The sequence below is a fragment of the Macaca fascicularis genome, chromosome 3, assembly GCF_037993035.2.
Source record: "Macaca fascicularis isolate 582-1 chromosome 3, T2T-MFA8v1.1".
NCBI lineage: Eukaryota > Metazoa > Chordata > Mammalia > Primates > Cercopithecidae > Macaca > Macaca fascicularis.
Genome location: NC_088377.1, coordinates 7706597 through 7723971, shown reverse-complemented (window position 1 = coordinate 7723971; position 17375 = coordinate 7706597). Strand labels below are relative to the sequence as shown.

At 40.3% G+C, this 17375-nt stretch overlaps 1 protein-coding gene across 7 annotated transcripts in view; it reads right to left on the bottom strand.

Annotated features, from left to right (window-relative positions):
• Positions 1-17375, bottom strand: part of BRWD1 (bromodomain and WD repeat domain containing 1) — a 132906-nt gene that overhangs the window by 97393 nt on the left and 18138 nt on the right. For 6 of the 7 annotated variants that reach the window (XR_012431990.1, XR_012431991.1, XR_012431992.1 and 3 more), the window contains 2 exons: positions 2372-2472; positions 963-1033 (listed from right to left, as the gene is read on the bottom strand). Coding sequence is in view for 4 of the 7 variants with exons in the window: in XM_074034010.1 (XP_073890111.1) it covers positions 963-1033; positions 2372-2472 (172 nt within the window). In the remaining 3 variants the exon portion in view is untranslated. Of the gene's footprint in view, positions 1-962; positions 1034-2371; positions 2473-12235; positions 12296-17375 lie in introns of all 7 variants that reach the window. The other variant, XM_045389311.2, reaches the window with a different exon arrangement.

The window sequence follows — 17375 nt, the reverse complement described above, 5'->3', positions numbered from 1 at the left end:
CAAACTCCTGACCTCAGATGATCCACCCGCCTCAGCCTCCCAAAGTGTTGGGATTACAGGTGTGAGCCAGCTGGCGGGGCAGGGAACATGGTCTCAGTCTGTCGCCCAGGCTAGAGTGCATTAGTGCGATGATGGCTCACTGCAGCCTCAACCTCCTGGAACCAAGCAATACTCCCACCTAGTCTCCTGAGTAGCTGGGACCACAGGTGTGTGCACCATGACCAGGTCATTTTGTTTTTGTTTTTGTTTTTTTTAAGAGATGTGTTCTCACTGTGTTGCCAGGGCTGGGTTCAAATTCCTGGGCTGAAGCAATCCTCCCATCTCAGCCTCCCAAAGGACTGGGATTACAGGCATTGAGTCACTGTGCCCGGCCTCCCCATCTGTATTATTAAGGGTGGCAATATAATGCCAATTAAGCACCAGTGCTCTAAAAATATTTTTAAGAAAAGAAGTTCTGCTTTCTAAACAATTTTACATACCTAACCCTAGCTTGTTCAAGTTTTCAGATTTTATGAGGGAAAAGTCTTTGACCTATCCTAAAAAAGAAAAAAACTACCACACAAGTTCACTGTACAAAAAATGAAAAAGAATAATTTCACCAAGATATGTGTGGGAAATAAATTTAAACTATCAAACATACACAGTTTAGCCTATTCGAAGAAAATCACAAGTTTAGATTATCATACACATAGGACAGGCATAGGAATCACTTGTGTAGACACCTCAAGCCTCTCTTTTACCAGACATCTCTTATATCACTGATTACTACCAGAAATCAGACAAAGGCAGAATAGAGGACTGGAAGAACAAGGCTAACAAAATGAACATCATAAATTAAACCTAACAAAATAAACATCAGAAGTCATTTACCACGTATCTAATAAAAGTTCTTAGCAATAAAGTGGTCATTTAATAAATGTTTAAAAAAAAAAAACTAAGAAAAAATGTGAAGAAGTTCTTACCAACACTAAAAGAAGAACAAAGCATTTGAACGCCTGGCCTAGGCTTTTCAGTGAACTTCAGGGGACGTGGGCTTTAAAAGAAGAAGATGCTGCTTTAAGATAGATTATTTTACCACATTAACACAGTTTAAAATATTGGTTTTAATCTAGCATATTTAAATATTATAATTTTTTAAGAGACAGGGTCTCGCCATGTTGCCCAGACTAGACACAAACTCTTGGGCTCAAGGGACCCTCCAGCCTCAGCCTCCCTAGTGGCTGGGAACCACAGACGCACAACACCCAGCTACAGTCTTATTTCTATAATACCTTATTGTATACCAAATATTTCCACATATTTCCGTGTATTTTTACAAAATATAAAAAGATCAAATTAATCATATTTCCTTTAACCTAATACACCCAAAATATCAACATATAATGCAAATTAATAAAATTACAAGATACTTTCATATTCTTTCGTATTAACTCTTTGAAATTTTCCAGTGTGTATTTGAGACTCAAAATACATCTCAATTTGACAACTCATTTTTTAACAAAAATATTTTATCTTTATTTGGATTTCCCAAAATTTGTTGAAAATTTCACATATTCAAGTTATTGAAGACACACTTAATAATTTTCTAATAGACCAGGCGTGATGGTTCACGCCCGTGATCCCAGTACTTTGGGAGCCCAAGGCGGGTGGATCACCTGAGGTCAGGAGTTTGAGACTAGCCTGGCCAGCCTGGTGAAACTCTGACTCTACTAAAAATACAAAAAATTAGCTGGGCGTGCTGGCGGGCGCCTGTAATCCCAGCTACTTGGGAGGCTGAGACAGGAGAATCACTCGAACCCAGGAGGCAGAGGTTGCAGTGAGCCGAGATCGCGCCATCGCACTCCAGCCTGGGTGACAGAGCGAGACTCTGTGTCAAAAAACAAAAAAAAAAAAGAAGAAAAAAAAAGGAAAAAAAAAGTTTTCTAGCACATTAATCAATTATAAGTTTTAAATTTAAATTATCAATTCAGTTCCTCAATTGCACTAACCACATTTAAAGTGTTCAATGATCATATGTGGCTAGTGACTACTGTATTAGACAGCAGAGGTACACAACACAGGTCTTATGACTCTTCAAATGTTCCTGCCTGAATTTCCAATTATACACCTATTTTTTTAAATGCCTTACTTTGTCTTTACAAAAATGTGCTAAGATAGAAAAGCTATGCTTCTTTTACAAATCCAGCTATCTAAATAATTATAAACAGGAAAGAGTCAATATGGCACATATGCTATATATAATAAAAATGAAGTTCAAAGGTAAAAAAAGCAACCATAATACATAATCTCTTAATAATCAAACTTCATTTCATTAGACTAAACTGTAACTACATTAAAGAAGAAAACTTGTTACATAATTAAAGCCACTTACCTAAATTTCAAGGATTCTAAATCCCATTGCCAAAAGCAAACTGTCCCATCAGCACCAGTGGAAACCATGTATCTTTGAGAGCCTTTGGCCATTGGGCTAAACTAAAAAGTAAAACATATACAATTCAGTTTCCAGAACTTCTACTTAAGTTACAGTTTAATACTCTTGCAAAGTTAACTTCAATTGACACTTTAAGGAAATAAAACACAAATCCAAAATATAGGTAATACTACTGTAGTGAAAAAAATCATAACCTCTCCAAATTCATTTATATGTAATATGATCTCAATAAGCCTATTTTCAGAATAAACAAGATTAGCCAGAAAAACTTTAATAAGGTGAAGATCTAGTCCTATCAGATATTAAAGCATATCACAGAGCCTCAATAATTAAAACAATTAGACATAACGGTGTACACTGACAGAATGACCAATGGAAAAAATAAAGTCCAAAACTAGACCCTATTCAACCAGGAAAGCTGACTGAAAAATTGGAAGGAAAAATGGGGGGAAAAATGGACCCTAATGTAAAACTTAAGTAGAATTAAGGTATTATCTCAAATCTGTTGAGCAAACAATGGATCACTGCATAAATGGTGTTACAATTGTGCAGCAATCTGGAAAAAAACTAAATCCATTCTTCAGACTGTACATGAGGATACATTCCAAATGGATCAATGATTTAAATATATTAAAAACAAAACCATAATATATGAAAACACAAGAACTATACTGCAGTGCCACTTCAGAATAAGGCTAACATCTGTACTTAATAAAATACCAAAAGTGCTAAACAAGCAAGCTAGAGAAAGGAAGATCAACTAGCCAGAGACGTCTACGAAGGATTAAATAGTAGGAAAATGCTAGGAAAACAAACACACACTAAGCAAAGGAATAATATCAGCACAAGTTCAAAAGTGAGGAGGAATATGGTATATGATAGAAACAAAGATCTATATGAACAAAGTATTCATTTCTCAAAGTCATGGGGCAATGGGATAAATGGGTAGAGAGTCTGGATGTAATCAAAGCAGTTTAAAGGGTAACTGTACTTTTCAAGTAAAAACACCAAAAGCAGCCAAAAGATTTGTCTTACAGCAATATATAATATTGACTGAAAAAGAAGAGGTAAGATGTAATAAAAAGCCAAGAGGGAACCCAGTTAATCTAAGAAGCAAGATGCTTAACTGGAATATAGCTCCACCCTTCTCCCCCTAGAATGGACAGGAAAGGCAAAAAGAGGGGAGCATCAAAACTTGCTGAGTCGCCCGGGTGCCGTGGCTCACGCCCGTAATCCCAACACTTTGAGGGGGCGGAGGAGTGAGAATTGCTTGAGTCCAAGAGTTTAAGACCAGCCTGGGTGACGTGGCGAATCCCTGTCTCTACAAAAAAATACAAAATTGTCCAGGCATGGTGACTTACGGCTGTGATCCCAGTACTATGGGAAGCCAAGGCAGGCAGATCACTTCAGGTCAGGAGTTTGAGGTCAGGAGTTTGAGGCCAGCCTGGCCAGCATGGTGAAACACCATCTCTACTAAAAATACAAAAATTAGCTAGGTGTGGTGGTCGATGCCCGTAACACAAAAAGTAGGTGGGCGTGGTGGCAGCGCCTGTAATCCCAGCTATTCGGGAAGTTGAGGCAGGAGAATCACTTGAACCCAGGTGGTGAATGTTGCAGCGAGTTGAGATGGCGCCACTGCACTCCAGCCTGGACAACATAGCAAGACCCCTCCACCTACCAAAAAATGTGTGTGTATATATGTATACGTGTGTGCATATATATACACACACACATATACATATGTATACACGTGTATATATGCAGACATATGGGCATACACGTATATACATACATATACATATATAGTCTACATATGCATGTATACTATACATGTATATACACGTATGTATATGTATTATGTACATATACATATCAAAAAAAAAAGAATTCTAAACCTAACTGTCCATGGAAGAGTTTTTTTTTTTTTTCCCCTGAGACAGAGTCTCGCTCTGTCGCCCAGGCTGCAGCGCAGTGGCACAATCTCAGCTCACTGAAAGCCTGCAAGCTCCACCTCCCAGGTTCACGCCACTCTCCTGCCTCAGCCTCCCGAGTAGCTGGGACTACAGGCGCCCACCACCACGCTCAGCTAAATTTTCCTCAGCCTCCCGAGTAGCTGGGACTACAGGCGCCCACCACCACGCTCAGCTAAATTTTTTGTATTTTTAGTAGAGACAGGGTTTCACCATGTTAGCCAGGATGGTCTCGATCACCTGACCTCGTGATCTGCCCGCCTCTGCCTCCCAAAGCACTGGGATTACAGGCGTGAGCCACTGGACCCGGCCAGGAAGAGTATTTTTAAGTCACCTGTATATACACGTATGTGTACGTACATGTATACACATATGTAGACAGAGATACACATGTGTATAAACATATATATGTCTACGTATATGTACGTGTATATATACATGTATACACATACGTATGTATACATATATATAAAATAAAATAAAAAATTAGCCAGGCATGGTGGCACATGCTTGTAGTCCCAGCTACCCAGGAGGCTGAGGTTGCAAAGAGTCGAGATCACACCACTGCACTTCAACCTGGACAACAGAGTGAGACTCTGTCTCAAAAGGCAAACAAACTTGCTGACTCACAAAACACTCAAGACAAAGAGCTTAGAAAACAAAGACTAATAGTGCCATTAACAGAAAGCAAAGTAAGAAGAAATGATTTTTTTTTTTAAATGTTCAAAGTGATTGTTCATATCTAAGATACGTTCCAGAATGTGGCCTAACATTGACCTTTGCAGGCTCATTAAAAGTAAGCAGAAAAAGTAGTATAATTGAAGTTATATTAGTAGTTGGATATTTTTGTTAATTAAAATAGAAGGTTCTTTTACTCCTTTGCTTTCTTAATAAACTTGCTTTCACTTTAAAAAAATTAAAACACCTTCCACACTGAATTGCTAATTGAACAAAAAAATATTTTTTTAAGTAAACCATCACAGTAAAACTCACAACCTTGCACAGAGTACTTTAAGAATTCTAGAGGCCAGGCATGGTGGCTCGTTGCTCACGCCTGTAATCCCAGCACTTTGGAAGGCCAAGGCAGGTGGATCACCTGAGGTCAGGAGTTCAAGACCAGCCTGGCCAAAATGATGAAACCCTGCCTCTACTAAAAATACAAAAAAATTAGCCAGGTGTGGTGGTGGGCACCTGTAATCCCAGTTACTCGGGAGGCTGAAGCAGGAGAATTGCTTGAACCCAGAAGGCGGAGATTGCAGTGAGCTGAAATTGCACCACTGTACTCCAGCCTGGGCAACAAGAGCGAAACTCCATCTCAAAAAAAAAAAAAAAAAAGAATTCTAAACCTAACTGTCCATGGAAAAATATTTTTAAGTCACCTGTTCTAAATCAAATTCCCAGACATACAAGCAATTTGTGGCTATTTCTGTCCCACTTATATCTTTGTCTATTCATGGACTGATACTGTACTGTTTTCTTTATAACACCTCTAAAACATTTTTATATCTCCAGCATGGCTAAACAATTCTTTGCTCTTCTTTTGCTGTCCGTGCTTATTTTTCTCTTCTAAATGAGCTTGATTGGCTGGCTTAGTTCCATAAAAACAAAATCACTGGAATTTCAAATGTAAATATGCTGATTTTGTAGCATAATCAGGAAAGAGCTGACATCTTTACAATACTGAATCTTCTGATTCACGAACATGGTAGAGGCATTTTCACTTATTTAGACTATTTCCTTCCCCAACCCATGACTCCAGTATTTTTAAGATCTTTCTTCATAAACATATTTCACATTTCCTGTTAAATTTACTCCTATGTGTTTGAGGGGTTTTGTTGCTATTATGAATTAATTCTTCTTCCATTGTATTTATTACTTGTTTATTAATAGTGTACAATAAAGTTCCGGTTTTAAGACATGGGTCCTATATATATATCTAACCATCATACTAAGCTCTCAGCAGTTCTAACAAGTTTTAACAGAATTCACTAATGAAGCCTCTAAGCTTGAAGTTTTAAGAGTTGTGATTTGTTTTGTTTTGTTTTGTTTTTCTTTAGTGTCCAACAGGTATTTTTAACCTCAGGAGCCTTCCTTTTACTGTTTCTAAATAGCAGCATTTCATCAATTGCAGTATTACTGACATACAACCATGTTTTATTATGCCCCCCCTCAAGGCCAGTTGCCAATGACTATAATATGTATTTCTGGATATTAAAAATAGTCTCTTTTTTTCTAAGATGGATTAGCTAAATCCTGCATAAAGGAAACAGTATGAACTATGATTTCTCCAAGTCCTCTTTGGCATTAGGATTTTAGGATTTTTAGTAGACCTCATGTGTCTACTTCCAAAGTCCAAAGTATGCTTGAAATCTACACATTTGGAGTGACTACCTAGTATGTACCTCATGCTCATGAGCTTAAGAACGTCTACTTTTACAACTTGTTAGGTGATACAATAAGGACTCTTCAATATATGCTGATCCTTTTTTTTTTTTTTTTTTGAGACGGAGTCTCGCTGTCTCACCCAGGCTGCAGTGCAGTGGCGTGATATCCACTCACTGCAAGCTCCACCTCCTGGGTTCACGCCATTCTCCTGCCTCAGCCTCCCCAGTAGCTAGGACTACAGGTGCCCACCACCACGCCCAGCTAATTTTTTGTATTTTTTAGTAGATACGGGGTGTCACCGTGTTAGCCAGGATGGTCTCGATCTCCTGACCTCATGATCCGCTCGCCTCAGCCTCCCAAAGTGCTGGGATTACAGGCATGAGCCACCGCGCCTGGCTGATCCTCTCTTTTGCTGTGAAACAACGTATTATTTATTTTCTTTGGATATACAGCCAATCATTTTTTTGTGAAGAACCTCCAGCCGGGCATGGTGGCTCACGCCTATAAACCCCAGTGCTGTGGGAGGCCAATACAGGAGGACTGCTTGAGGCCAGAAGTTCAAGACCAGCTTGTGAAACACAGCAAGACACTGTCTCTACAAAAAATTAAGAACTAACTAGGTGAGGTGGCACACACCTATAGTCTCAGCTACTCAGAAGGATGAGGCAGGAGGATGACTTGAGCCCACAAGTTTGAGGCCAAGCGAGCTATGATTACACTACTGCACTCCAGCCTGGGCAAGAGAGAGAACCTGCCTCTGGGGAAGGTGGGAGAACCTCCATACTGCTTCCCATAATAGCTGTACTAATTTACATTCTCACCAAAAGTACATAAGAGTTCCCCTTTCTCCACATCCTTCCCAACATTTGTTATCCTTTGTCTTTTTGAGAACAGTCATTCCGGGGTGAGGTAGGATCTCACTGGGGTTTTGATTTGCATTTTCCTGATAATTAGTGATGTTAAACATATTTTCATATATCTGTTGGCCATTTGTATGTTTTCTTTTTAGAGATGTCTATTCAGGTCTTTTGCCCATTTTTTAATTGAATTTTTTTTCTATTGAGTTGAGTTCCTTCTATGTTCTGGATATTAACCCTTTGTCAGATGCACAGATTTTACAAGTACTTTCTCCCATTCTTCAGGTTGACTCTTTGATCTATATTGATTGTTTCCTTTGCTGTACAGAAGCTTTGTAGTTTGATATAATTCCATTTGTCTGTTTTTGCTTTTGTTGCCTATGCTTTTGGGTATATATCCGAAGGGAAATGAAATCAGTATATTGAAGAGATACCTGCACTCCCATGTTTACTGCAGTGCCATTCACAATAGTCAAGATATGAATCAACCTAAACACCCATCTACAGATGAACAGACAAAGAAAATGCAGTGTGTCTGTGTGTACACACACAAACAATGGAACATTATAAACAGAATACTCCTCTGTCATTTGTGGTAATATGGATGAATCTAAAGGCCATTATGTTAAGTGAAATAGCAAGGCACAGAAAGGCAAACACTGTGTAATCTCACTATTGAATTTTAGAAGTTGATTTCACAGAAGCAGAGAACAGAACAGTGTTACCTATGGCTGGGGAGTATGGAGGAAGGGGGTACCATAAGAAGTTGTTTCAATGGGTATTAAGTTACAATCAGACAGGAAGGATAAGTTCTGGTGTTCTATTACACAGCAAGGTGAGTACAGCAAATAACAATGTGATAGACATTTCAAGATAGCTAGAAGACTTTGAATATTACCACAACAAATAAATGATAAATACTTAAAATGATGGATATAATTACCCTCATTTGATCCTTATACAATGCATATATGCACTGAAACATCACACTGTATTGTCTTTCTATAATTATTATAGGTCAACTAAAAACAAAAAATTTAAAAAGAATGTAGGCTGGGTGTGGTGGCTCACACCTATAATCCTAGTACTTTGGGAGGCCAAGGCGGGAGGACTGCTTGAGCCCAGGAGTTCGACCAGTTTGGGCAACATGGCAAAACCCCATCTCCACCCAAAAAACACACACAAAAAAACTTAGCCAGGAGTGGTGGCACGCACCTGTAGTCCCAGCTACTCCCAGCTACTCAGGAGGGTGAGGGGGGAGCATCACTTGGGCCCAGTCGACAAGAGGTTGCAGTAAGCCAAGATCGCACCACTGCACTCCAGCCTGAGTGACAGAGTAAGACTCTGTCTTTAATAAAAAAAAAAAATAAGGCCGGGCGCGGTGGCTCAAGTCTGTAATCCCAGCACTTTGGGAGGCCGAGACGGGCGGATCATGAGGTCAGGAGATCGAGACCATCCTGGCTAACACGGTGAAACCCCGTCTCTACTAAAAAATACAAAAAGCTAGCCGGGCGAGGTGGCGGGCGCCTGTAGTCCCAGCTACTCCGGAGGCTGAGGCAGGAGAATGGCGTGAACCCGGGAGGCGTAGCTTGCAGCAAGCTGAGATACAGCCACTGCACTCCAGCCCGGGTGACAGAGCGAGACTCCTATCAAATAAATAAATAAATAAATAAATAAATAAATAAATAAATAAATAAATAAAATGTATTAATCAAAGGTAGTTAGCTGTCCTGTTAACTGTTAAAATGAAAATCTTTTCCTGTATGCTCACTCATGCATCCTGGGGGGGTAAAATTCACATAACGTAAAACACACCATATGAACCATTTTAAAGTCAACAATTCAGTGGCATTTAGTGCATGCACAATGCTGTGCAGCCATCATCACTACCTAAGTTCAATAGCTATTATTTCACAAGATATACTGCAACCGGTCAAGGCATTTTTCAATTCTCTTGGATTTTAAGTAGGCAATCAAACTATTGGAAAATAAAAATTTTTTATTTCCAGTATTTGTGTATTTTTGTTTTTGTTTTTGTTTTTTTGAGATGAAGTCTCGCACTGTCGCCTGGTGGGGAGTGCAGTGGCACGATCTCGGCTCACTGCAACCTCCGCCTCCCAGCTTCAAGCACTTCTCCTGCCTCAGTCTCCCAAGTAGCTGGGATTACAAGTGTCCGCCACCACGCCCAGCTAATTTTTTGTATGTTTAGTACAGATGGGGTTTCACTGTGTTGGTCAGGCTAGTCTCAAACTCCTGACCTCGTGATCCGCCCACCTCAGCCTCCCAAAGTGCTGGGATTACAGGCGTGAGCCACTGCGCCCGGCCCATTTTTGTTCTTTCTTGCCTAGCAATACTAAAAAAAATGAACAGTTGTAGTAATAGCATGGTGTTCATTTTCTGCAAATATTTAATTTTGTAATATGTTTAATCTCAATAAAAGTCGTAATAGTACAATGAGCACCCATACACTGGTCATCAAGATTCACCAACGGCTAACAGTTTGCAACACTTGCTTCTTGAAGTAGGTATCATACTGACATGAACCATCCAAATCTACCTTACAGACATTACTTCAGCCCTAAAATCCTTAGTGTGTATCGCCTAACAATGACATTCTCCTACATAACTATAACATAGTTATCAATACTTTAAAAACTTAATACTGACAGAACATTATATAATCCATATTCAAATTTCCCAAATTTCTCAAACATCCTTTACAGCTTTTTTCTCTCCTAAATCCAGAACCCAAATCAAGGCTCATATATTAACATTTGTCCCTTTTCCTGAGGTTCCTTGTAAAAAAGCTCTCCATCTTTCTGTCTTTCTTGAAACCAAACATTTGAGGAATAAGAGATTTGTTTCACAATTTCTCAATTTGGATTTGTCTGATTGCTTCCTCGGGAGATTAGGGTCAAACATTTTTGGTTTTTTTTGTTTTTTTTTTTTTTTGAGACGGAGTCTCGCTCTGCCGCCCAGGCTGGAGTGCAGTGGCCGGATCTCAGCTCACTGCAAGCTCCGCCTCCCGGGTCCACGCCATTCTCCTGCCTCAGCCTCCCGAGTAGCTGGGACTACAGGCGCCCGCCACCGCGCCCGGCTAGTTTTTTGTATTTTTTAGTAGAGACGGGGTTTCACCGTGTTAGCCAGGATAGTCTCGATCTCCTGACCTCGTGATCCGCCCGTCTCGGCCTCCCAAAGTGCTGGGATTACAGGCTTGAGCCACCACGCCCGGCCTAGGGTCAAACATTTTTTACCTAAAAAGTAGGTAGAGAAAATGTTTAACTACAGATACAATGCATTTCATAGCTACAAGTCAATTCAGATTTTCTTTTTATGTCTTGGTGTTTTCTCTGTATTTACCTTCAATTTTCCTTTATAAGGCTGTTTAAAATATCCTCTTTTTATTATCTGAAGGATATGTAGTGATACCCCTTTTTCAAATCTGATAATGGTTATTTGTCAAGTTTCTTTTTTGTTCCCTGAACAACCTGTCTTTTACCAGTATTTTTAGCCTTTCAAAGAACTTCTGGCTTTGCTGATCCTTGCTACTGTTATGCACATTTTTTCTGTCCTTAATTTCTGCACTTATCTTCAAAATTTCTTTCTTCTTGTTTATTGTTCTAACTTCTTGAGAAATACAGTTGATCACTGAATTTCAGCTTCTTTTTAATACATCAATCGGGTGTAAATTTCCCCTTCAGCACAACTTCAGCGGAGAATGATATACTGTTATGAAACAACTTACCCCAAAATTTTTAGCTACACTGGACAACAATAAATATTCATTATCCCATAGTCTCTATGGGCCGAGAATTCAACAGCAACTTAGCTAGGTAGGTGTGGCTCAGTGTCTCGAGGCTGCAAGATGCAGTCAAGATGTCGACCTGAGCCACAGTCACATAAAGGCTTAACTGGGAATATGGGGATATGCTTCCAAAATGACTTACTCACATGACTACAGCAGAAGACATCAGTTACTACCATGAAGACTTTTCCATAGGGCAGTTTGAGTGTGCAATCTACCTAACAACTGGCTTCCCCCAAGAGCAGTGATTAAAGAGAACAAGACAAAAGCTATCTTATTATGGTGTAGTGTAACTTCAGAAACACTGAAAGTCACACTATGCCATTTTCTCATTATCTTTTAAGTTCACCGGTCAACCCTATTCAGCAAGGAGACTACAGTGGCCTGAGTGCCAGGAGGCAAGAATCACTGGGCACTGCCTTCAAAGCTGACTCCCAAAGAGTACCTCCCTCAAGTTTTCATTTGTAAGGTTTTCATTATTAATCAGTTCGAAATATTCTTAAATGTCTATTGTGATTTTTTTTTTTGACGTATGGATTATTTAAAAGTATAGTTGACCCTTGAACAACGCAGGGGTTAGGGTATCAACCCCCTCCCAGGCAGTTGAAAATCCACATGTAACTTTTGACTCCCAAAAAACTTAACTACTAATAAAGCCTTACCAATTGCATGAACAGTCAATTAACACATATTTTTGTATATGTTTTATGTAAGGTATTCTAATAATAAAGTAAGCTAGAAAAAAAAAGTTATCAAGAAAATCATAAGGAAGAGAAAATATATTTACTATTAAGTAGAAGTGATCATCTTAAAGGTCTTCATCCTCATTGTCTTCATGTGGAATAGGCTGAGGAGGAGGAGGAGGAATAAGAGGAGTTGGTCTTGCTATCTCAGGGGTGACAGAGGTGGAAGAAAATCTATGTATGTCGACCCATGTAATTCAAACCCATATTGTTCGAGGGTCAACTATACATAAAGTTTACAAAAAGTGAGGATTATCTGTTATTAATTCTGGCTGTTAGTAATTTCTTGTTTAATTACATTGTTGTCAGAGAATATACTTAGATTTCAGTTGAGACTTGCTTTAGCCCATTTAATGTATTTCAAGTAATATAATTATGTTTATATTGACATTTACTATCCCACCCAGTATCATCTTAGGACTGTTTTTTTTCTCCTTTCTTGTTTTACTTTATTAGTACATATCTCCCCACCTCTATTAAGTCTAGTAGTTATACAATCTCTTGCTATACTTTTGGCTGTTATTCTAGAGATTTCAAAATGCATCTTCATCTTAAAGTCTAATATAAATTTGTATTTTTTTATTTTCCACTTCTTAAACAATGCAAAGATCTTAGAATATTGAAGTTACCTCCTCCTGATATACACACTATTCATTCTTTAATTCCATACATATTTTGAAGCCCAGAATTTACTTATCTTATACAGCCAATGTTTATTTCCATTTACCCACACATTCACTTTTTTTTTTTTCTTAAGTCTTCATTCCTTCTTGTATCTCCAAGTTTCCACTTGGGATCACATCCCTGCCTAAAGAATATTATTTAGGGCTGGCGCGGTGGCTCATGCCTGTAATCCCAGCACTCTGGGAGGCCAAGGCAGGTGGATCACAAGATCAGGAGATACAGACCATCCTGGCTGACACAATGAAACCCTGTCTCTACTAAAAAATACAAAAACTTAGCCGGGCGTGGTGGTGGGCGCCTGTAGTCCCAGCTACTTGGGAGGCTAAGGCAGGAGAATGGCGTGAACCTGGGAGGCAGAGCTTGCAGTGAGCCGAGATCACGCCACTGCACTCCAGCCTGGGTGACAGAGCGAGACTCCGTCTCAAAAAAGAAAAAAAGAATATTATTTAGAATTCCCGCCGGGCGCGGTGGCTCAAGCCTGTAATCCCAGCACTTTGGGAGGCCGAGACAGGCGGATCACGAGGTCAGGAGATCGAGACCATCCTGGTTAACACGGTGAAACCCCGTCTCTACTAAAAAATACAAAAAACTAGCCGGCCGAGGTGGCGGACGCCTGTAGTCCCAGCTACTCGGGAGGCGGAGGCAGGAGAATGGCGTGAACCCGGGAGGCGGAGCTTGCAGTGAGCTGAGATCCGGCCACTGCACTCCAGCCTGGGTGACAGCGCGAGACTCCGTCTCAAAAAAAAAAAAAAAAAAATAGAATTCCCTTTAATGTTGTTCAATTGCTAACAAATTCTCAGTGTCTAAACATGCACTTAATACACTTTCATTCCTCAATGATATATTTTAATAGGCTCAGAATTATTGACTGGCATTTTCTATTAGCAATTTAAAAATATTACTTGTCTATCAACTTCCATTATATTAAGAAGCTAGCAATCAGTCTTCTTACTACTCCTCTAATTTTCCCTAAGGCTGCAATGATTACTCATTGTATTTGGTTCTATTTATTTTCTTCTGACCTCAACTCCACTTCACTAATTCTCTCTTCAGTTTCATCAGTTGTGTTCAGATGCTATTAAAATCACCCACTGAGGTTGGGCGTTGTAGCTCACGCCTGTAATCCCAGCACTTTGGGAGGTCAAGGCGGGTGGATCACAAGGTCAGGAGATTGAGACCATCCTGGCTAACACGGTAAAACCTCGTCTTCACTAAAAACACAAAAAATTAGCCAGGCATGGTGGCACGTGCCTGTAGTCCCAGCTACTCAGGAGGCTGAGGCAAAAGAAACGCTTGAACCCATGAGGCAGAGGTTGCAGTGAGCTGAGATAGTGCCACTGCACTCCAGCCTGGGCAACAGAGTGAGACTCCGTCTCAAAAAAAAAAGTACTACTAACCAAGTAGATTGTTCAGATATACTCAGTAAGCAATAAACGCACGTGAGCCCCCACTACAAGAAGAATCATTTCAGGGAAGATTAGAACTCCACTTTCAAAGAATTCCAAGATGATTTTAAGACAGGCACCCTCTCAAAGTATAAATGTTCTTATTTGCTGCTATATTGTCAATACATTCATATCAAACTATAAAATGTTAACTGTGAAACCTAGCAAGAATTTGATTTTCAAACTATAAAATCTTCCAGAAAACAATATACTTCTTAACTACATGTAGACAAACCAAAAGTCTTGCTTAAACTTCCAAAATAAAACACTATCTCAGCAAGGCGCAGTGGCTCAGGCTTGTAATTCCAGCATTTTGGGAGGTGGAGGAAAAAGGACTGCTTGATCCTAGGAATTCAAGAACAGCCTGGACACCATGGCTAGATTCCATCCCTATAAAAACTGTAAACAGCTGGGGTTGGTAGCACACACCTGTGGTCCTAGCTACTTGAGAGGTTGAGATGGGCAGACCTTGACCCCAGGCTGAGGTTACAATGAGCCATGATCACACCACGGCACTCCGCCTGGGCCAAAAAAAACACGAAAAACAAAAACCACTATCTCAATTATAACTATCTTCATCCCATAATAGCTACTCACTCTCTTTTCTTTGAGAATATTAACTAGAAGAGAACAAAAGTCGCTTTTTATCACAAAAGTTCACACCAAATCCATTTAAGTGACCACTAATATATAGCCTAGGTGAATGTGCATAAAAAAATTGAACCACCACCAGTTTTAACCAAATTCTTTTTTTTTTTTTTTTTTTTGAGACGGAGTCTCGCTCTGTCGCCCAGGCTGGAGTGCAGTGGCCGGATCTCGGCTCACTGCAAGCTCCGCCTCCCGGGTTCCCGCCATTCTCCTGCCTCAGCCTCCCGAGTAGCTGGGACTATAGGCGCCGCCACCTCGCCCGGCTAGTTTTTTTTTGTATTTTTTAGTAGAGACGGGGTTTCACCGTGTTAGCCAGGATGGTCTCGATCTCCTGACCTCGTGATCCGCCTGTCTCGGCCTCCCAAAGTGCTGGGATTACAGGCTTGAGCCACCGCGCCCGGCCAGTTTTAACCAAATTCTAATGAGAGACACCAATGTGCCTTTAAAAGTCTTATAAATCAAAACAAAATAAAAGTCTTACAAATCATCTAACAATTTACTTCAGCCTAACCAAACATAAGTTTCAAAAAATGATAGAAAAGCACTGAAACAGTGTAGTAGGGACAGGACTTGGCCCACCCCCACTAACATGTTTCTCCATACGTGACCACTGACCACCAGACATTTTAGCACCATCCCCACTGGCCCATACTCACTGACCAGACCTTGTAAGCTGTCTAAAAAAACTAAAACAAGCAGCATTCCGCCACGAATCCTACTCGGGAGAGTTAACTCTATTGCCCATATGTGCACAAGGCCAGGAGAAGGACCAATGCTAACCCTGAGCCTCATTGTAATACTAAAACCTTCACCTAGAGGGGCTTATCTCCCCCTCTCATCATGCGACATATGTGTTAGCATGATTCTTTAGTACATCTGCACACCCTGCGCTCCACCCCACACATGTAATAACGTTCACCTACTTCATGAGTTTTGCACATCACCCTCCTTAAGACACGGCAAGGCATTCCCCTGGGGAGCCAGCCAGAGGACCCTTCTTCCTTCACTGTCTCACTTATTTCCAATGTTTCAGGCATAAGTTTCTTTTTTTTTTGAGACAGTCTCACTTTGTCACCCAGATTGAAATGTACTGGTGCGATCATGGCTCACTGCAGCGTCAACCTCCTGGCTCAAGCAATCCTCCCTCAACCTCAGGGTACTGAGACTACAGGCGTGTGCCACCTTGCCAAACTATTTCTGGGGTTGGGGGTAGTGTCTCGCTATGTTGCCCAGGCCAGGTCTCAAACCTGTGAGCTCAAGTGATCCTCCCACCTCAGCCTCCCTAAAGTGCTGGGATTACAGGCATGTGCCACTGCTAGGCACAAGTCTTAATAAGTCTCGGCATAAGTCTTAATAAATCTTGTCTGGGAAGTCTGCCCAGCCTCCTATTAATTTCTGTTACACTGAGAGCCAAGAACCCTGCACTAGTAAGAGCAACATTTTCTGTCCCTAACAACTAATGGATGTAAGGCAACGATCATCAGTGAGGAATACAGAAAAACACTAGACATTTTGTGCCTTCTGATGGAAGAACTTACACCTCAATGTGATCAATTTTCTATCAGTGATGAAATTCCCATACCCCCACCCCAGACATTTTGAATCAGAAACTTTGGGGGTAGTGCCTAACAATGTTTTAATCAAGCCCTCCAGGTGATTCTCATGCACATTAAAGAGAACCACTGCTCTAGATCCAATAACCAACTTAATAGAAATACAGAGGAACATATTAAACTACTCCAATAGGATACAATTGGCAACATCCAAACTGTGGGGAAACTATAGATAACCCAGGTCCTTCAACAGAGAAACTGCAAGATAATTTTTTTTAACTGCATAGGTAGGTAAAATTCATATTTTAAGTTTCTTTAGTCTATAGCAACCAATTGTAACATGCAGGCTTTGTTTTGCTCCTGATTCAAACAACCTAAACAAAATACCACTTACGAGACAACTGGAAACTTGAACATCAATAAATAGTGTGATAATAGTGTTGTAGTTGTTTTAAAAAAGAATCTTTTCCTCCCATAACAGTTGCTATGAAAAAAGGGGGGAAGAGGAATCCTTATCTTTTAGAAATACAGAATGAAACATTTGCAGAAGAAACGATATAAAATCTAGGATTTGCTTTACGTACAAGATGAAGCAGTTAGGAAAGAACTGGCCATGGGTTGACAGATACATAGGAGTTTATACTATTCTGTCTACTCTGTATAGGTTCAAAATTATCCTCTGCTTATCGTGGAAAAAAACTTTAAATATTTAGGCACATTAAATCAACAAAGCGGCCGGGCGCGGTGGCTCCCGCCTGTCATCACAGCGTTTAGAGAGGCCAAGCCAGGCAGGTCACTTGAGGTCAGGAGTTTGAGACCAGCCTGCCCAACATGGTGAAACCCCATCTCTACTA